This window comes from Lepus europaeus, chromosome 9 (genome assembly GCF_033115175.1).
Source record: "Lepus europaeus isolate LE1 chromosome 9, mLepTim1.pri, whole genome shotgun sequence".
NCBI lineage: Eukaryota > Metazoa > Chordata > Mammalia > Lagomorpha > Leporidae > Lepus > Lepus europaeus.
Window position 1 is genome coordinate 40033604 of NC_084835.1, and position 21968 is coordinate 40055571.

Genomic DNA, 21968 nt, shown 5'->3' on the forward strand with positions numbered 1-21968 from the left:
GAATTTGACAGCCTTTATTCTCAGTATATACAAAATCAGTATATCCTGTTACATGTATATACAAACTCAAGGAAAAGACCACTAACATCAGACAGCGGTGTTTTGCATTAAATAACCATCATTTATAAGGCAACATCCTTCATGTAAACCCCTGTGGTAAGGAGATGTCAGAATGTTTTCTCTTATAAACCACTTAATTCCCCTTAGTGGATAGCATCAATTCTGCCATCCAAAACTAGCCGGGTAACGAATGCCAACACATGCAGTGAGCCAACCGTATGCCATTGCCTCATAAGGTCAAGTTAATCTATTTTTAAAGAACACAGCCAGTGGCAAAGGGTGCTTACTGTGGAAACAATGGACCAGTTGGATTGGCTGTCCTTGCATTATTTTTTTTTTTTGTAAAAGCTGTGGAGTGTTCCACAGCATAACCTAAAAATACTCCTTTGAGAGTGGTCTTTTGGCACCAAGAACAAAAACTAATTGATTTTTAAAAGTCTAAATTAAAAAGACATATAAATACAAAGTACAATCTAGAAAGAGAACTAAAACATGACTGCTTTCTGTAGCAAGGATTCATTTGCTGTTAGCTGAGAAAATTGTACACATGGACAATGTTGCAAAGAAGACAGAGGGAGAGTGTCACTCTCAGAAATCCTGACACAGAACAGGTGCCACATTCACATAAAACAGAAATCTCTCCATCATCCTACCTGCTGAACTCTGAAATTTCACACTGCAAAAGCCATTTGTTAAACTTCAGGTACAGCCAGTAGGCAGAAACACTAGATATCTGTCATTTGTAGTCCAGTATACATTATAAGACACAGGGAGTCAGCTAATTGGAGGAGCTGGTGATGAGAAAGTGAAGATATTGGGATCTTAAATGAGAAGTAAAGATGAACTGGAGCAAAGGAAGAAAGACGTTGCACGGCCAAGCAGCAATTATCATCTCAGTAGGAAGAAACGATGAAATGATCATTCATGCATCCCACTGATTTTAGTGAGCATCTATTATTTGCTGAAAGTTATTTTAGACACTTGGAGATAACAGAGCGGAACAAGAGATTAGATTCTTGTTCTCATGGAACTTGCATTCCAGTGGGAGAGGAGACAGATGATAAAGAAGAAACAGGAGATAATGTAAAACTGTGTCAAAGCTCTGAAACAAACAGAACAGGGAGGTGGACACTGCGGCACAGCTGACGCTTGAGACACCGTTATCCCACATGACAACACAGATTCAAATCCCAGCCACTCTGCTTCCAATCCGGCTTCCTTATAATGTGCTAGGAGCGGCAGACAACAGACCAAGTACCTGGGTTCCTGCCACCCACGTGGAAGTATTGAATGGAGTAGGCTGTTGAGGTCATTTGGGGAACAAACCAGCAGATGGGAGATTGAAATCTATCTCTCCCTCTCCCTGTCACTCTGCCTTTCAAATAAATAATTCAATTATATATATATATTTTATGTATAATATATATATATGTATATATACATACATACATACAGGTAGAGGGCTCGCAAAGACTCAGGGAACTATGTGTTATGGAGTCAGTGATGTGCTGTGATCAGCTCAAACTGGGTCTGGAGAACCAACCAGCTCCAGCTATGCCACCCATCACGGTTTCCCAGCTACGAGAATCGGCTATTAGTGCATATAGAAGCACACCAGGAAGAGGTCTTCAAGGGAATCCATGAGTCTCTCTGAACAGACTTTCTGAAAAAGAAGCAGTCTTGCGAGTGCCTGGGGGAAACCAAGAAAGACAAAACACTGTAGCTTATAGCAAGGACACAGTTATCTTACAGAGCTGTGTCCTATGTACCAACCAGTCAAAACACACACACACACGACAATCAAAGCAAAACCAAAAAATGGAACAAGTAAGTATCTTTAACTGGATGTGGTCGCAACGCCCTCGCTGCGGTAAGGGAAGGAGCTGTGGTGGTGTTTTGGCTTTTAAATTGTATCCTGTGCATTGCCTCCTCTCTGCCTTAAAAAAGAAGAAAGACAGGTCTGGTTCCTGGGTCATTTGCAAAACCGCAAAATTCACCTACACAAATATGGAAGCATGACCATAATAAACCGGTTTGGGAAACTTCAGCCACACCATGTTAAAGCTTTGCAGACTGGGTTATTCAGGGAAACGCAGCACTGCACACCTGTGGACAAGAGAGGCGGCACGCCCACTTCTGTCTGGAGTGCAGACACTTGGGCCCACAGGGGCTGACTCGCTGGGATGACAGCATGAGCTGGCAAGGGCTTGCTCTGGGACCCAGGTCATCTGTTTCATGTGATGTCATTGCCTCAATTTCTGTCTTTACCCTAGCGCAGGGGCTCTCAAAACTGAGCCAGCACCAGACTCCCTGAGAGCTCAATGACACATCCCCCAGGCACTACCACAGCCCACAAGTGTCCAAATCAGCAGAGCTGGGGGGAGGCCAGGGAATGTGCACCTCGAACCAGCTCCCATGCCATGCTAGTGCCACTGGTCATGGAACCCCACGAGAGGACCCAATCGGTCAGGAATTAGGGGCATGGGTTTTAGATTCAGACACAGTTGATTTCTAGCTCACCTCCTGCCACATGTGCTACAACCCTTAAAAAATAAGTTACTCAAATCCCCTGAACCTCAGTTTCCCACATCTGAGTCCAGTTAGGAGGTCAAGAAGAGAATGCCCACAAAGCAGAGAAATGCCTAGCAGAGAACTCAACGACTTCTAAGTCACATGCTTAATAAATACCAACTGCATCCTACAGTTCCTTAATAATTTGTTTCCCAAAACACTAGACTAGCAAAAAGTCAAGACAGATAAGAAACTGGAAAGATAAGGAGCAAGAATACATTTATAGCAGTTAACAGTCCCAATGTCAAGACACAAGCAAAAGCTCAAATCAGTGTAGGTCTACAATGGAATACCACTCAACAACAAAAAAGAACCACAATGGAATACTACTCAGCAACAAAAAGAACTAAGTCAGTAATACACACAACAACATGGAAGCTCCCCAACATTCTTTCAAATCAAAAAAGTCAGGCGTACTTCATACTACATTATTTCCTGTTGATAAAGCACAAGCAGGACAAACACCCATGGAAAAGAAATCAAACAGGCTTTGCCTCTGAAATGAGTGGGAGAGAATTCCGTGGAAAGGGCAGGGAAGAAATTGCTGGGATAATAGGCCGGCGCTGCGGCTTAACAGGCTAATCCTCCGCATTGCGGCGCCGGCACACCGGGTTCTAGTCCTGGTTGGGGCGCCGGATTCTATCTCGGTTGCCCCTCTTCCAGGCCAGCTCTCTGCTGTGGCCTGGGAAGGCAGTGGAGGATGGCCCAAGTGCTTGGGCCCTGCACCCGCGTGGGAGACCAGGAGAAGCACCTGGCTCCTGGCCTCGGATCAGCGCCATGCGCAGGCTGCAGTGCGCCAGCCGCAGCGGCCATTGGAGGGTGAACCAACGGCAAAAAGGAAGACCTTTCTCTCTGTCTCTCTCTCTCTCACTATCCACTCTGCCTGTCAAAAAAAAAAAAAGAAGAAGAAGAAATTGCTGGGATAAAAGAAATTTTCTGTATCTTAACACAAGGAGTAGGGGCCAGCGCTGTGGCGTAGCTGATAAAGTTGCCGCCTGCAGTGCCACATCCAATACGAGCGCCGGTTCGAGTCCCGGCTACTCCACTTCCGATTCACTCTGCTATGGCCTGGGAAAGCAGTGGAAGAAGGCCCAAGTCCTGGGACCCCTGCAGCCACATGGGAAACCCAGAAGAAGCTCCTGGCTCCTGGCTTTAGATCGGCACAGCGCCAGCCATTGTGGCCAATTAGGGAGTGAACCAGTGAATGGAGGACCTCTCTCTCTCTCCCTCTCTACCTCTCCTTCTCTCTCTGTAACTCTGACTTTAAAATAAATAAATAAATCTTTAAAAAAAAAACATAAGGAGTAATAACATAAGCATATACACCATCAAAACTCATCAGATGCTTAACAGCTGTGCATTTGGGGTGGGCACTGTGGTGCAGTGGGCTAAGCCACACACAGCTTGGGATGCCTGCATCCCATAATGGACTGCAGCATGGAGTCCCAGCAATTCCACTTCTGAGTCAGCTCCCTGGTAATGTGCCTGGGAGGCAGCAGATGATGACTCAACTGAGTTCCAGCCACCTACGTGGGAGACTTGGATGGAGTTCCTGGCTCCTGGCTTCAGCCTAACCCAGCCTCGAGAGCTGCAGCCATTCGGGAAGTGAACCAATGGATGAGAAGATCTTTCTCTCTCCCCACCTCTGTCCCTTTGTCTGCCTTTCAAAGTAATAAATAAATCTTAAAAAAAAAAAACATATTCGTGCATTCTATTATAAGTAAACAAAATCTTATGTACTTAATGTATTTATACACACACAGAACTGTGTGTCAATGATAGAGCTGAGTTCTGGAAAATGCGTCATTAGGTGATTCTGTCACTGTGGAAGCATCAGAGCGCAGCTGTACAAATGAGGACAGCTCCAACATCTGTAGGTGCCACAATCTTACAGGAATACCATCAATTGCGTGCTCCACTGTTGAACAAAACATCATTATGCAATATATGTCTCTGTGTATATATATGATTTTTAAGTCATTTTATAACATAGGACAACCGTCTTCTCCATTTAAAATGAACCAACTCTGGTGGTGGGCACTGTGGCACAAGGGGTTAACAGGCTTGGGAGGCTAGCATCCCATAAGGGAGTGCCCAGTTCAAGTCCTGGCTACTTCATACTTCCTATTCAGTTTCCTGCTAATGTGCCTGGGAGTCAGCAGAAGATGGCCCAAGTACCTGGGCTCCTGCCATCCACATGGGAGATGTGGAAGAGTTCCTGGCAGGCTTCAGCTTGGTCCAGCCTTCGCTATGGCAGGCATCTGTGGAGTAAACCAGCACATGAAAGAGGGATTTCCCTCTCTCTCTCTCTCTTTCTCCCTCCCTCTCTCTCTCTCTATCTCTCTCTTTCTTCCTCTCTCTCTCTCTCTCTCTTTCCTCCTTCCCTCTGTCACTCTGTCTTTCAAATAAACACAACCTTTTAAAAATAAAATAAACGGCCAGCACCGTGGCTTAACAGGCTAATCCTCTGCCTTGCGGCGCCGGCACAACGGGTTCTAGTCCCGGTTGGGGTGCCGGATTCTATCCCGGTTGCCCCTCTTCCAGGCCAGCTCTCTGCTATGGCCCGGGAAGGCAGTGGAGGATGGCCCAAGTCCTTGGGCCCTGCACCCGCAAGGGAGACCAGGAGAAGCACCTGGCTCCTGGCTCGGATCAGCGAGATGCGCTGGCCGCAGCGGCCATTGGAGGGTGAACCAATGGCAAAAAGGAAGACCTTTCTCTCTGTCTCTCTCTCTCACTATCCACTCTGCCTGTCAAAAAAAATTAAATAAATAAATAAATAAAATTTAAAAATAAAATAAACACCTCAATCCAATAGATCCATTTAGTTTGACTCCTTCACAATGCAATCCTGCTTCATATAATACCATTTGCTACAGACTATTTTGGTCCATGCATCTTTTCAGAGAAAGGAAATAGAAACAGCACAGTGTACTCCCACAAGACCTTTCCATACAGTCCCCAGAGAGAGCTGTGTCCCTGTGTCCCTAGGATCGGCTAGCTTGGGTGCAGACAACACAGGGGTAACACTCTTCTTTTCCACACATCAAGTAAGAGCCTGCCTAATATGATTAAGACACAATAGAGACACAGCAAGAGCAATTCTGCCCTTTAACTTAAATCATATTTCCAGTCAGAAAGAAGGAAGCAGAAAAGCTGGGTGAAACGGCTTAGGCCATCTTTACATCAGAAGGGCTAACTGCACCTGCGTGGTTACTACATGAAATTGCTTTCATAATGCAATGGATCCCAGGCCACTCAACTTTCCAAATCGTCCTCCTTCCTATTCCATTCCAAGTAGAGTCTCTCTCTCTCTCTCTCTCTCTCTCTCTCTCTCTCTCTTTCACACACACACACACACACACACTTGTGCCTGTTATTAACATTCCTGTGCCCACTGAATAGTCTTGGGTGGGGCCTAAGGCCTTAACCTAGTGGGTTAAGCCACCAGTTACCAGTTCAAGTCCCGGCTGCTCCATTTCCAATCTGGCTCCCCACTGATGTATCTGGGAAAGCAGTGGAGAATGGCCCAAGTGCTTGGTCCCCTGCCACCCATTTGGCAGGGGAGATACAAAAAAAGCTCCTGGCTCCTGAATTTGGCTTTGCCCAGCCCTGGCCATTGTGACCATCTAGGGAGAGACCTAGCAGATCTCTCTCTCTTTCCCTCTCTCCCTCTGTAACCTTCAAATAAAAAAAAAAAAAAAAAAATTTTTCTTTAAAAAAAAAATGATCATGGGTGAAGGGAATTAACCCTTGGAGACACCACAGTGTCCTTCCAAACCAGAGGCATCGGGATCCAAACCCACGTGATTAACTCACCAACTCTTTCAAGCTCCATGGAGGAGGCAGCCCTGAGACAGTAGCCCCCAGCTCTTTGATCCCTGGTAGGAGATTCAGCCATGCACGGAACCTTGCACACTGCAAGCAAACCCCACTCAAGGCCCATTAGGCAACCTCAGTAGATGAGCAGGTCCCCCCACCCCGACTGCCTTCCCTCCTCCTTCCTCCTGCCTTCCCTTCCCAAACAGCCTGAACTGCTACCTGCAGTAATACCCATCAAATCCCATGATCCAATATTTTCTTTGTAGCTCTAGCAAGTCAAAATCATCGCTCCTGACACTAAAAACTAAGCCTCAGAAATAAATAAGTGCTCAAATGTCACCCAGACATAGCAATGGCAGCTAATTTTTACTGAGCACTTACTAGGTACGGGCACTATTCTGCACACTTGGCACATATTAAGCTTGCATAACACGGACAGGGAAGCCAGTTTACAGCTAAGGACTCCTTGGCAGGAGAGGACCTCAAAGCCCGGAGCAGCGTGCAATGAATGGGGCACATTCTCTCCCTGCTTCTGTGGAAATGAAGAAATAAGGACCTAACTCCCAGTTCAGGGTTAAGTTAAAAAAAAAAAAAAAGAAAGAAAGAAAGAAAGCACAAGGCACACATTAAGGGAATTCAGAAGATGAGGAATTTGTTCATCCTGGCAGGATGCTGGAGGGCTTCCTGGAGGAAGCATTCAAACGGAGACTGAGGATTCCAATGGAAGGAGCCTTCCAGGGCTGAGTGACAGCCTCTCCGCTCTCAAAGCTACCAAAAGGCCAAGCTGTTTCCCCTGTCCCCTCCCCCATTTCATGTGGAACAAGTCTGTTTCCAAGAGGGGACCAGCCCAGCCCAGGCTCCTTTCCTGTGACACATTCCTCCAGCTGCCGCCTGTCCTTATGGAAACATATGGGAACTTTTCACCACGTTCAGCCCCACCACCTCCTTCCGTGCCTTCCTGGGGAGAATCTGCAGTCACGGTACTTGATGGCTCCAGGCACCCTTCAAAGGGTCTCAGTCACCTGTGTTGGGCACATACAGGGACACGAAAGGGCCCTACCACCAACAGCAGCCCACCTGTACACACTTGCTGTGGGGTGGGGGGAAGTGCTTCCTACACCTCCCTCAACCAATCACCTCTCCCCAACCCCTTGTCCTCAGTCTTCCGGTTCTGCAGTGAGCTCCAAACCCTCCCTTCTAGTCCCTGCGTCACCCTGGACAAGTCACTTAACCAGTATCAGTGCCGGTTTCCTTATCTGCAGTAGGAGCTTTACAGGAGCAACTCAGAACTGTGAATCAGAGTGAGACACTGCAGGTCAAGCATTGCACCCGGAGCCGGACAGGGAGTAAGCTACCCACGTAGAGCAGCCCCGCACTCCTGTCATCAGTAGTGCCCACGGTGGACTTGGCAGCAGGGTAAACACAGACTGGACCGGAGCTCAGGGCGCGGCGTCCCTCCCCCACGGCAGCCCAAGCCTGTGGTCCGGCCACACCGTGGAGACAACACGCGTCATCAGCGGAGAGGTGGTAAATGCAGCCTCCAAGGCGGCCGGCCTGGGGACCGCCAGGCGGTCACCGCCCGCCCACCTGGAGTGGCTGGCGAGGGGAGGCCCACATGGCCATGGAGGAGATCCAACATAACCAGAGCCCCTGGCCGGCAGACCCACTCGCCAGGTCTGGACACCGGGTGCTGGCAAACGCCCGCGGGCAGCGGCGCGCTCTGCGTGCAAGCCCCGGGGGGGGCCCGAGGAGCGCCCACCTTCAGCCCGGCGTGGGGGCAGAGGCGGGGAGGCTTCGCCACTCCTGGGCGCTGGGTAACAGCTCCGCAAGCCGGGGCGGGGGCAACGTCTCCCCGCTGCCCTGCGCAGACCCAGCGCCCCCTTCCCAACGCAGGTGGGCCAACAACCCGCACCGTCGCCACAACTTTTCACCCTCACGGGGCGTGCGGCCTCGACTGCTCCCCCTCGGCGGCGCTCGGGAAGAGGAAGGCGGGAAAGCCAAGGGGCAGGGGGCGCCCCCAGCCACGGGCGCGCCCCGTCTTACCTGGTCTGACGGCCTTGAACGTGACGGCCTCCTTGCAGCTGTCCAGAACTCCGAGCACGTCATAGCGGGGCAAGCCGGACACCCGGACCCCCTGCACCTCCAAAAGCAGCTCGCCTTCGCCCAGCCTCGGGCCCTCGCCGCCGCCGGGCAGCCCCGCCGCCGCCGCTCCCACGTACGGAAACTCCCCGTTCTCGGCGCCCCCCAGCACCGTCACCCCCAGCTCGCCCTGGGGTCCGCGCCTCACGGTGCACTCGTGAACCCGGCTCGTCCAGTGGTTCTTCTTCTGAATCACTTTCGACATGATGCGTTACGACCCTCCTCCCCCACCCCACCCCCTCCAAGGGAAAAAAAAAATAATAATAATAATGAGAAGTAAACCCGAAGACAGGTGCGCCCCCCACCAGCACGGCCGAAGCCTCCAGGGGTGCGCGGGCTTTCACGGGAGGCACATCTGTCCCCCTCAAAGAGCCACACGGGAGCGGGAAACTTAGCAGGCTCGCTCCCCGCACGCACTCGCGCACTCAAGCCATCACCCAACAAACTTTCCGGGCTTCCTCGCGAGCCCCGCACGCGCGCCCGCCAGCTTTGTTTGCATGCCGGTGCCTCCCGGGAGCACGTTCCGTCGCCCGCCCGTGCGCTCCGGGGTCAGAGTCCACTCTGCGCCGCTTCGCTTTTTTTTTTTTTTTTTTTTTTCCTCTCCCCCTTGCTTCCTTCCTTTCTTTCTTGCCTTTTGGAAATGTGCTGTGTCCTCTCTCTGCCTCCCGCCTGGCTCGCCTCTCCTCGCCGGCGGGCGGGCTGTTCCTGAAGACGAGGGAAGCCCTTCCAGCCAGTTGCTGGGAGCCCGGGAGACGCGGTTGCGGGGCGGGGGTGGAGGCGACCGGAGGGAAGTGCCCGCGGCCCCTTTAAGCAGATACAAAGGCTCGGCTTGTTTTGTTACAGTTCATTCTATTCCGCGCCGCGGAGCGCAGCGGCCGGCCCGGGGAGACGCGCGCGCATGCGCCCCGCGGCCGCCTGCCGGCCCGGACGCCCCACCCCTCCTCCCCAGAGGCAGCGATTCCAGCGTGTCGCCCGCTGGGTCCTAGAGCCGACCCCCGCGGGCAGCCCTATCCCGAGCGCGCCGTCGCGTTCCTCTTTTTCTTTTCTTCCAAAGCTCCCGACGCCACAGGTCCTTTTGGGAACCTAGGGGCCTCGCACAGGTTTCACTTCCACTGTCTGCAACTTCAAAAACTTGGGCATTTTAAAGCCATCGCAAACAGGTGGGGGTTGGGGAGGCTCGCACGCCCGCCCTCACCCGGTCTGAGCCGCCCTCGGCCAGTGGCTGGCCAAGCTGTCGGTCACGCAGCTGGCCTGCCCGCGCCCACCTCGCCGCCTTGCTCCCTGGAACCTCCAGGACCGGTCCCCAGGCGCGCGTCTGCTGCCCGCCTGCCCTGCGCCCGCGGTGTCCTGCCGGTGTCCCTGCGTCCCTGGGGAGCTCCTGGACATTGCGGTCCCCCAGGCCCATAACAGACATCCCGTTGAGGGTCACGCGTCCTCCTGCTCCAAAACACACGCGCGCGCGTACAGTTAAAACTTGGGGGCCAACTTTTTGGGACGCAGGAAAAACTATAGACGAGGAGAGGGCGGCCAGAAAGCGTGGATGATCTTGAACCTAAAACCAATCCAGTTTCTTTAGTCATTCCCGCAAACAACGCAACAGCCGGTCCTCTGCCCCGGGCTAGAGTCCCAGCGCAACGGACAATCCTAGAGCAGCTCCCGGGGCAGCGATAAGGTGCACCCGTGCTCAGGGCTGGGGAACTGCTCGGAACCCGCAGCCCCCGGGGTCGCTGCCGCACCGCGCTGGGTAGAGAGGCCGTCAGTCCCGGGGAGTCCAGTGCCGGAGCCTGGAAGTGGCCCTGGCCAAATGCGCCCCACGCCGGGCTGCGAGGTGTCTTCCCAGCAATTAATTTTTTCCTCGCTGATTTATAAGATGTTTGTTCATCTTTGGTCACAGAAGAGAATCCAAGAAAGAAGGGAGATGACTTTTGAAGCGACTCGGATGGGCTGCTGCAACGGTGAAGGTGGACAGCTGGGCTCTGGGTTGAGGTTCCCCCTGGCGCACTCTGAGTGTGACCTTTAGCGGGTACCCCGCGACCTCTCAGGGTCTACATTTCTGCACGGTTAAAGGGGTCCGTGTAACAGTACGTCACCGCGGTCTTGGGAGAATTCCATGGAGAACGCCTGCAGAGTGAATGCTAGTGAAGTGGCGTCGAATAAAACTTAACAGGATTGGGAGCCGCAGTATTAGTGTTTCGAAAAAGAAGTAGGAAATCATTTGGGATTTTGGATTAAGTGGTGATGATAATTCATCCTTTACTTTCTACAACTTGAGAACTAGGAAAATACATTTCGATGAACTTTTAAAGCACGATTTGTAGGGTGCTAAGCTAATAAAAATGAGATGAGCTGTTGGTACAGCGTTTTGACACCTGGCTTGGGTCTCCAACATCCCTATCACTGTGCCTGCATGGGGCCCCAACTCCATTTCCAATTCTGATTCCAGATTCCTGCTAATGTACACCCTGGTAGGCTGTAGGTAATGGCTCAAGTACTTGGGTCTCTGCACCCACTTCCTGGCTTCCCAGGCCCAAGTGAACCAGCTGCCAATTGGAGCTCTCTCTCCCTCACTCTCTCAAATAATTTTTTAAACTAAAAATGCTTCTCTCTTGGGACATCCAGATATGAAAATGCCATTGCCTTGTATTTTCCATGACCCTTCTTGGTCAGAGGAACATCATCTCCAGCCTCATTTTTGGAAACAACCTATCTCAATCCTGATTGGATGAAAATTAGCAGGGACTTCCAAACATGGATTCCCAAACCCAATCCCAAATCCAGCCACTCTGAGTCCCGAGGATGAGCTCTGCCATCTAGACATTGGAGGTCGTGCTTAGATGCTCACAAATTTAGTATCTCAATTCCTGAGCTTTTCCTTTTCTTAAAGTTCTTATAATTTGTTTATTCTTGAGAGAGAGGAGGAAGAAGGAGAGTTTCCCTCCTCTGGTTCACTTGCCCCAAGGCACACAACAGCCTAGGGTGGGCCATTCTGGGAACTTAATCCAGGTCTCTCACATGGGTGGCACACACCCAAGCATTTAGGCCATGATGGCTGCCTCACAGGACAGCTGGACTCAGAAGCAGAGCTGAGATTCTGTGAAAGTTCTGCACCTATACAGGATGTGGGTGTCCCAATTAATGTCCTTTTTTTAAAAAAAGGTTTATTTATTTATTTGAAAGTCAGAGTTACACAGAGAGAGGAGAGACAGAGAGAGGTCTTCCATCTACTGGTTCACTCCCCAATTGGCCGCACGGCCAAAGCTGCACCAATCCCAAGCCAGGAGCCAGGAGATTATTCTGGGTCTCCCAGGAGCCCAAGCCTTGGGCTTTCTTCAACTGCTTTCCCAGGCCATAGCAGAGAGCTGGATCAGAAGAGGAGCAGCCAGGTCTTGAACTGGTGCACACAGGGAATGCCAGCGCTTCAGGCCAGGGCGTTAACCCACTACGCCACAGCACCGCCCTCCCCCCCAGTTAATGTCTTAAACACTGAGCCAAACACCCACTCCCTAAACAGTTTTTGATGTCATGGTCTTTTAGATAAGAAGTCTGTTATCCATACCTCTCTCAGGCATGTATATTCCAAGAGGGCAGAGGGGCCTTAACGCTTTGTTTACTGTTTTAGTCCCAGCGCCTAGAATCCCATCTGGTTCTTAGTGAATGTTCAAATGTTTGTCAAGTAAATCTTCCTAGGAAAATGTTCATTTCTGGATCCCCTGCCAGAGAGGAGTTGCAGATTCCCCGTAAATCATCAGTAGCCTTGACCTGCCATGCTTCCCCACTTTGCCACTCCATGTGCTAGTAGCCTGTGTGCCAAGAATTCTCCTGCCTACCACAAGTAGTGGTCCTGGCCTTCCCACTGGACTTTCACTCCCACCAGACACATCCAAGAGACGAGGTGAAATCAGGGGTCTGTGACTCCTCCCATGGAAGCAACATCTTCCCTTTTTGGGATTCCAGTTGTGGCCTCAAGGGCTGAGAAGGGGAGAGGACTGGAAATTCGGCCGCCTCAGGGTCTAGATGTGGAATAACCCCAGGAGAAGGAGTGCTTGAGGGCAGAATGCAGCGGGGAAGGGAGTGACCCATCACAATCTGGGAAAACACAACAGCTGGAAGCTCCACAGGCTGCCAGTTTCTAGGCACCAGGTTGGAATGTTCCCTCTGCTTCACCTGGGCTAGTTCCTGTGCCCTGCCCAGACTGGAAGGAGTCTGCATGGAGTATGCACCATATCCAGTTGTTGAATGAACACATGAATGAATAAAGTATGACATTAAGTTGTAGAAGTGACCTTGAACCCAAACCTAAAACCAATGAATTTGATTATTTTCTTAAAAGAACTTAGAGGTGCTTTATTTTTTTTATTTTTATTTTTTAATTTTTTTGACAGGCAGAGTGGACAGTGAGAGAGAGAGAGACAGAGAGAAAGGTCTTCCTTTTTGCTGTTGGTTCACCCTCCAATGGCTGCCAAGGCCAGTGCGCTGCGGCCAGCGCAACGCGCTGATGCGATGGCAGGAGCCAGGTGCTTCTCCTGGTCTCCCATGTGGGTGCAGGGCCCAAGCACTTGGGCCATCCTCCACTGCACTCCAGGACCGTAGCAGAGAGCTGGCCTGGAAGAGGGGCAAGCAGGACAGAATCCGGTGCCCCGACCGGGACTAGAACCCAGTATGCCAGCGCCGCAACGTGGAGGATTAGCCTATTGAGCCATGGCGCTGGCCGAGGTGCTTTATTTTTAAGTAGATTTTTTTCTCTTAGGTAGTCGTAAAGCAGGATTCTAGTATTCTGTTGTTCATGCTATGAATTTGGCTGTACAAGAATAGGCATTATGGCCCAGCAGGTTAAGCTACTGCTTGGGGTACCAGCCTCTGATATTGGAGTGCATGGCCCAAGTCCAACTACTCTGCTTCCATTCCAGCTGCTTCCTGATGTACATTCTGAGAGGCTGCAAACTATGGCTCAAGTGCCTGGGTCCCTGCCACCCACATGAGAGACTCACATGGAGTTCCTGGCTCATGGTTCAGCCTAGCCCAGCTTAAGCAGTTGCAGACATGGCAATGGGCTGGTGGATGGAAGATCTTCGTCTGTCTGTCTGTCTCTCTCCGTCTTTCTGTCTTTGAGATAAATAAACTGTGTTTTTTTTTTAAAGATTTATTTATTTATTTGAAATGCAGCATTACGGAGTGGGGGGTGAGGGGTGGGGGTGGGATCTTCCATCCACTGGTTCACTCTCCAAATGGCTACAACAGCTAGAGATGGGGCAGGCCAAAGGCAAGAGCTCAGAGGTCCATCCAGGTCTCCCACGTGGGTGGCAGGGGCCCAAGGACTTGAGCCATCTTCTGCTGCTTTCCCAGGCACATTAACAGGAAGCTGGATCAGAAGCGGAGCAGCAGAGACTTAACATATGTGATGCCACCATTGCCAGCGGCAGCTTAATCCACTGCACCACGATGCCACTTGGCAGAACGCTCTGATGGAAGAAATGAGTTAAATGCCTAATTCTGAGGATATGTACAGGACAGTTACATGGGTTCTTTTTTGTATTCATCACAACAGCTGTGTGAGGTAAGAATGATCAGGAATGACCTTGATTTTACCATTGAGGAAACTTGCAGCTGGAGAAGTGAAGAAATTCATAAACCCAAAGGCACAAAAAACCGCTGCACCCTGAGAGTGTAAGGTCTGTCCGTTTAGCATGTTTTGCATAGCAGCATTTTTTCGGCTCTGGAATCTTCCACATAGTATGTGCATAGTCATTAAGTCACCCTCCTCTCTCTTCCCTTAGTTGGCGGGACTACAGTGTTCCACTCTGGAATCTAATCTCCCAGTCCCCATCTGTGGGTTCTGAAGATGGAATAATTAACAGGAATGTAAAGAGGATTAATTTGCAAACATTTCTACAGTGTTTAGAATCTGTGGGCCGTAGTACAGGTGATGTGCCAAACATCCGTATATTGTTATCACATAAGCATTTCAACAATGAACTCAATAAACATGGTAGATTTGGAAGAGAAGTAAACGGCAACACAATAAGTACTCAACATGCTAAGATCTGATTCTGGTACAGCTACTTCTACTAGACAGAAGAAAAGCAAACCACAAGTACAGATTGTGCATTGCCTCTTCTCTCAAATACGTTTCTTTCTAAGTTTTCCAGCTGTTATTAAAGACACTTATTTTTTTAAAGATTTATTTGGAAGATAGAGTAACAGAGAAAAGAGGGAATGACAGAGCACTGGCTCACTCCCCAAATGCCCACAACAGCCAGGGCTAGGCCAGTCTGAAGCCAGGAACTCAGTTCTCAGTCCAGGTTTCCCACAGGGTGGAAGGGACCAAAGTACTTGAGCTATCACATGCTACCTCCCATGTGAAGAAAGCTGAATGCTAAGCATGGAGTAGTTGGGACTCAGTACAGACACTCTGATATGGGATGCAGGCATCCCAAATGCTGCTTTAACCCATGGTGCCACAATGCCTGCCCCAGGAAATTTATAATTGCAGTCTAAAGTGTTTTAATCATGTTTAATGCGAGTTTGGAAAATGAGTTGGTTGACTGTGGGACAGAGGTAGACATATAATTTGGTTATCTTTTGAATTCAGAAACATGCCATCAAGAGGTTTACATCAGAGATATTCATATAAATTCTTTATAGACAGTAAAACAGGATTTTCCGACAGAAAGTCATAAGGGAAGACTGAAGCCATTGGTGCAGATACATGGTCAGTAGCAGCATAGGCTATTTTTCAAGTCCTTTCATGATGGTATTTTTATGACTCACTTGATAACCTGTTCTTTCCTATACCTGGGAGGCAGGTGCATAGTTTCCTCATCAAACCCTTACAGCAAGCCTGGGAGCTGGGTATTGCAAGTCCGATTTTGAAATGAGGAGGGGCATGCATTTGGCCTAGTGGTTAAAACATTGGTTGGGACAGGCCGGCGCCGCGGCTCACTTGGCTAATCCCCCTCCTGCAGTGCCGGCACACCGAGTTCTAGTCCTGGTTAGGGCGCCGGATTCTGTCCCGGTTGTTCCTCTTCCGGTCCAGCTCTCTGCTGTGGCCTGGGAGTGCAGTAGAGGATGGCCCAAGTCCTTGGGCCCTGCACCTGCATAGGAGACCAGGAGAAGCACCTGGCTCCTGGCTTTGTAGTGGCCATTTTGGGGGTGAACCAACGGAAGGAAGAGCTTTCTGTCTCTCTCTCTTGCTCACTGTCTAACTCTGCCTGTCAAAAAAAAAAAAAAAAAGACATTGGTTGGGACAATTGCATTTCATGTTGGAGTGCTTGGGTTGGAGTCCCAGCTCTAGCTTAGATCCTTAGAATAAGTATTCATGCTGAAGAGAAACTTTCTCTTCTAGAAATTGTTCAGAGAGCAATATTAGAGCAACAGAAATATAAAAGATAAACACTGAAAGGTCACAGAAAAAGAAATATAAAATAGTTCATAACTACATAAAAAAAATGTTCAACCTTGCCTGTTTGAATAACACAGTCAAAATCATACAAGTGGCCAAGTGATGTGGCACAGTGAATTAAGCGGCCATGTGAGAGGCCCACATCCCATATCAGAGCCCCTGGGATTGAGCAATGGATTGAGCAATGGCCAGAGATGTACTGATCCAAAGCCAGGAACCAGGAGTTTCTTCCATGTCTTCCCATGCAGGTGCAGGGGCCCAACGACTTGGGCCACCTTCTACTGCTTTCCCAGGCCATAACAGAGGCTGGATCGGAAGTAGAGCAGCCAGATCTTGATCCAGTGCCCATATGGGATGCCAGCATTGCAGGTGGTGGCTTTACCCTCTACACCACAGGGTTGGACCCTTTGTGACCTTTCAAGACATCACATGTGAACCATTGTTTTAATATCCCAGAGAAGGAAATCCAGAGTTTATCTACTGGTTAGCGCTCTGGTATACCAACAGTTTTGCAAACATTCTTCAAAAAGTGAATAAGAAGAACAAGATTTGAAGTTATAGTGAGAGTCCAGGGAACCAACAAGAACCCTCAGTTTTATCCTAAGTATCTCTCCTAAAACTTCCCCAGTGATTCAGATATTTAAAATAGCTAATGAGCATGTAATCCTACATAAGTCCACTGCAAATATATACCTAACAATAGTGTTTATTTCCTTGAGAACAGGAACTCAGTTTTCTTTTTTTTCTTTTTTTTTTTTTTCTTTTTTTTTGACAGGCAGAGTGGATAGTGAGAGAGAGACAGAGAGAAAGGTCTTCCTTTTTGCCGTTGGTTCACCCTCCAATGGCCACTGCGGCCGGCGCATCGTGCTGATCCGATGGCAGGAGCCAGGTGCTTCTCCTGGTCTCCCACACGGGTGCAGGGCCCAAGCACTTGGGCCATCCTCCACTGCCTTCCCGGGCCATAGCAGAGAGCTGGCCTGGAAGAGGGGCAACCGGGATAGAATCCGGCACCCTAACCGGGACTAGAACCCGGTGTGCCGGAACTGAGTTTTCTTGAGAACAGACATTTGTCTATCTCTTTTCTTCCATATTCCAGGAATTTCTTAAGCATACAGTTACTTGCACAAAGTAGATGTTGAAGAAACACAGCAGTGTCTGACGGTTCTTACTCCTCCTTTTCCTTTGTGTGTGTCAAGGTACTGCACCAAAACAGAAATGACTGGGAGAGGAGGATGTATACATCAAAACCAAGGTTAGAATGCCCATAGTTTGAAAATACCCTACGGCCAGCACCGCGGCTCACTAGGCTAATCCTCCACCTGCGGCACCTGCACACCGGATTCTAGTCCCGGTCAGGGCACCGGATTCTGTCCCGGTTGCCGCTCTTCCAGGCCAACTCTCTGCTGTGGCCAGGGAGTGCAGTGGAGGATGGCCCAGGTGCTTGGACCCTGCACCCCATGGGAGACCAGGAGAAGCACCTGGCTCCTGCCATCGGATCAGCGCGATGCGCCGGCTGCAGTGCGCTGGCCGCAGCAGCAGTTGGAGGGTGAACCAATGGAAAAGGAAGACCTTTCTCTCTGTCTCTCCCTCTCACTGTCCACTTTGCCTGTCAAAAAAAAAAAAAGTATCCTAGGGGTCAGCGCTGTGGCTTAATGGGTGAAGCTGTCACCCACAGTGCCCGCATCCCATATGGGTGCCGGTTTGGGTCCCATGTGCTCCACTTCCTATCCAGCTCTCTGCTAAGGCCTGAGAAAGCAGTGGAAGATGGCCCAAGTCCCTGGACCCCTGCATCCGTGTGGGAGACCCAGAAGAAGCTGCTGGCTCTTGGCTTCGGATCAGCACAGCTCTGGCTGTTGCAGCCAACTGGGGAGTGAACCAGCAGATAGAAGACATCTCTCTTTCTCTCCCCCCTCCTCTACCTCTCCTGCTCTTTCTGTGTAACTCTGACTTTCAAATAAATAAATAAATCTTTTTAAAAAAAATAGTATCCTAGTTGTGTAAGTTTCTGTGGGAGAATTTTTAGGTAAGTTATATGGGTGTAATGATACAGTAAGTTAAGCTACCTCTTGGGACTCCAAGTCCTGGCTCCTCTGCTTTTGATTGAACTTCCTGCTTATGTATCCTAGGAGGCTGCAGGTAAATTGTCAAGTGCTTGGGCCCCTGCCACTCACATGAGAGATCCTGGTGGAGTTCCAGACTCCTGGCATTGGCCTGACCCAGCCACGGCTGTTGCATGCATTTGGGCAATGAACCATTGCAGTGAAAAATGTCTCTTTTTTGTTTGGTGTGTGAGTGGACACAGTGAGCCTGGGACAGAGAAGAATCCAGTGTCCGTGAAGCACATTGTGACTGGGTGTCTACTGGATGCCTGCTGACCTCTGCGAAGTGCTGTAAATACAGATCTTAATAAAGAGACATGCAAAGAAAAAAAAAAAAAAAGAAAAATGTCTCTTTTTCCTTCTCTCTCTGTCACTCTGCTTTTCAAGTAGAAGAAAATAAACATTAAAACACTAAGAGAGTACTGGAACTCATAGAAGAGTTTGGGAAAGTAGCAGGATGTAAAATCAATGCACAAAAATCATCAGCCTTTGTATACTCAAACAATGCCACGTCTGAGAAAGAACTTCTAAAAATCAATCCCATTCACAATAGCTACAGAAAAAAATCAAATACCTTGGAATAAATTTAACCAAGGATGTCAAAGATCTCTACATTGAGAATTACAAACATTAAAGAAAGAAATAGAAGAAGATACAAAAAAATGAAAAAATTTTCCATGTTCATGGATTGGAAGATCAATATAATCAAAATGTCCGTACTTCCAGAAGCAATTTAAAGAATCAATATGATGCCAATCAAAATGCCAAGGACATTCTTCTCAGAAATAGGAAATATGATGCTGAAATTTAAGTGGAAACACAGGAGACCCCAAATAGCTAAAGTAATCTCATATAACAACAACAAAAAAAGCCAGAGGCATCACAATACCAGATTTCAAGATATACTCTGGGGCAGTTGTAATTGAAACAGCCTGGTACTGATTCAGAAACAGATGGGTAGATTAATGGAACAGAATAAAAATGCCAGAAATCAATCCAAGCATTTACAGCCAACTTATCTTTGACAAAGGAGCTATGACCAATTCCTGGAGGAAAGACAGTCTCTTCAACAAATGATGCTGGGAAAACTGGATTTCCACATGCAGAAGTATGAAACAAGAACCCTACCTTACACCTTACCAAAAAATCCACTCTACATGGATTAAATACCTAAACCTATGATCTGATACCACCAAATTATTAGAGAACATTGGGGAAACCCTGCAACACATTGGCACAGGCAAAGAGTTCTTGGGAAAGATCCCAGAGGCACAGGCAGCCAAAGTCAAAATTAACAAATGGGATTACATCAAATTGAGAAGCTTCTATACTACAAAAGAAACACTCAGGAAAGTGAAGAGGCAACCAACAGAATGGGAGAAACTATTTGCAAACTATGTAACTGATAAGGGATTAATAACCAGAATATAGAAAGAGATCAAGAAATTTAATAACAACAAAACAAATAACTCAGCTAAGAAATGGGCAAAGGACTCAAACAGGAATTTCTCAAAAGAGGAAATACAAATGGCCAACAGACACATGGAAAAATGTTCAGGATCACTAGCTGCCAGGGTAATGCAAATCAAAATCACAATGAGGTTTCATCTCACCCCAGTTAGAATGGCTTTCATATAGAAATCAACAAACAACAAATGCTGGTGAGGATGTGGGGAAGAAAGTACCCTAATCTACAGTTGGTGGGAATGTAAAGTAGCAAAGCTGTTATAGAAGACAGTATGGAGATACCTCGGAGATCTGAACATAGACCTACCATATGACACAGCCATCCTACTTCTGGGAATTTAACCAAGGGAAATAAAATCAGCATATGAAAGAGTTATCCACACCCCTACATTTGTTGCAGCTCAATTCATGATAGTTAAGACATGGAATCAACCCAAATGTCCATCAGTTGAAGACTGGATAAAGAAATTATGGGATATGTACATGATGAAATACTATACAGGAGTAAAAAAAATGAAATCTGGTCATTTGCAACCAAATGGATGAATCTGGAAAACATCATACTTAGTGAAATAAGCCAGTCCCAAAGGGACAAATACCGTATGTTCTCTCTGACCTGTGATTCCTAATACAGCACCTAAAAGGCAATCTGTAGAAGTGAAATTGACACTTTGAGAAGCAATGACTTGAACAGCCCTTGTCTTGATTGTTGAGGAACAGTTTTTTTTTTCCATACTATTTGTTGAACTCTACTTAGCATAGAGTTAATCATATGTGTATAAAGTCAATTGAAAATAGTTCTTAGTAAAAAATAAGAGTGGGAATAAGAGAGGTAGGAGGTAGAGGGGTGGGAGTATGGGTAGGAGGGTGGGCACAGTGGGAATCACCATGTTCCTAAAGTTGTAATTATGAAGTGTGTGAAGTTTGAAACTGTAAAGCTGTATAGATCTGCATACATTCCTACAGACTTACTTCTAAGGGTACAGTTTAAAAACTTGCCATCAGACCCTAAATTCACTTAAGCGGGGTGGTAAAAACACCATCTTAAGTGTCAAAGTTATCATATAGATAGGATTAAATGTCTGGTGATAACAGACAGAATTAAAAAGAAGTGAATGCTCCAACATGGGAAGCAGTCCACACAAGCAGACTATTCATAGAATGACAAATTCTTTAAATAGCACTCTGACCTCAGAATCAATCCTTAAGGCATTCTGGTCTGGATGAAAAGCCCACAAGAACATTTCAGGCATGGAAAGCCAAGACGTTGTGGCAAAAAATGTCCTATATGAAGGACCTTGGTGGGTGAGACCCCAATGGAAAAAAGTGGTCATCAAAGAAGGAGGTACTTTTCTCTGAAGAGAGGAGAGAACTTCTACTTTTCTAATGGCCTTGTCTAAATACTTACGGAGTTTGTGGATTCAGAACTCTTCCATAGCCTAGGCAGTTTATGTTAAGAGCCTTGGGTGATCACTGACGTTATACGTAAGGGTGTTGATTGTTATATTAACAATGGGAGTCACTGTGCACTAACGTCCCATTCAGGACCTCTGCATTCAAAGAGTTGTATTATGAGAGTTAATGGTAAAAATTGCTTTCAAAGATTTATTTTGTTTAGTTTATTAAGTGGAGGATATTCTTATTTCTCATAAATTTTAGTTATGCCTAAGTGTCCAACTCCATTGCTTATTTTCTTAGGTGCTTCCTTAATTAATGATAAAACTCATTCTCAAAGACTTACTTTCTTTTAATGTATTAAGTGGAGGATACTCTTAGGTTTCATAAATTATGTCTAAGTGCTCACAAATGATGTATCATTCTTGGGTGCTTCTTTAAAGTTAATTAAGCTTCTAAAAAAAAGGAAATGAAATTAACTTCAAGACCCAATGACTTTGAATAGCCCTTGTCTTGACTGTTGAGGCACAGGTTTGTGTGTGTGTGTGTGTGTGTGTGAAAACTGTTGAATCTTTACTTACTATAGAGTTGGTCTTCTGTGTTAATCGAAAATGGATCTTAGTGGAGAATGGGACTGGGAATGGGAGAGGGAGGAGGAGGAGGATGGGTGGGACTGTGGGTTGGAGGGTGGGTATGGTGGGAAGAATCACTATATTCCTGAAGCTGTACTTATGAAATGCATTGTGGGGAAATTAGGCACACGTGGCAATTCAAAGATGGCGCCCAAAGGAAGTAAGGTGGGCGGTACCCAAAGTTGTTTACCACCAAAGCTGATTGGCCGCACAGCATCAGGGGAGGTGACAATTGATGACGAGTGTACAGACATATGGCTGGTCCTGTAAAAAGTCGCCCTGTAAAATGACCTTTTAAGTAATTGGTTGGTCCTTAAGCCCTGCCCCAGTAATCATGCAGTCTTGTGCTTTAAAAGGCTTTGTTACGTGCCAATAAACTGAGTTCTT

The 21968-nt window shown here is 47.9% G+C and overlaps 1 protein-coding gene across 21 annotated transcripts in view; it reads right to left on the minus strand.

Moving 5' to 3' along the window:
- Positions 1 to 8821, minus strand: part of MAGI1 (membrane associated guanylate kinase, WW and PDZ domain containing 1) — a 679462-nt gene extending 670641 nt beyond the window's left edge. For all 21 annotated transcript variants that reach the window (XM_062201226.1, XM_062201229.1, XM_062201219.1 and 18 more), the window contains exon 1: positions 8494 to 8821. In XM_062201226.1, the coding sequence (XP_062057210.1) occupies positions 8494 to 8794 (301 nt within the window). In that variant the 5' untranslated portion in view covers positions 8795 to 8821. The remainder of the gene's footprint in view (positions 1 to 8493) is intronic.
- Between the last annotated feature and the right edge of the window lie 13147 nt (positions 8822 to 21968).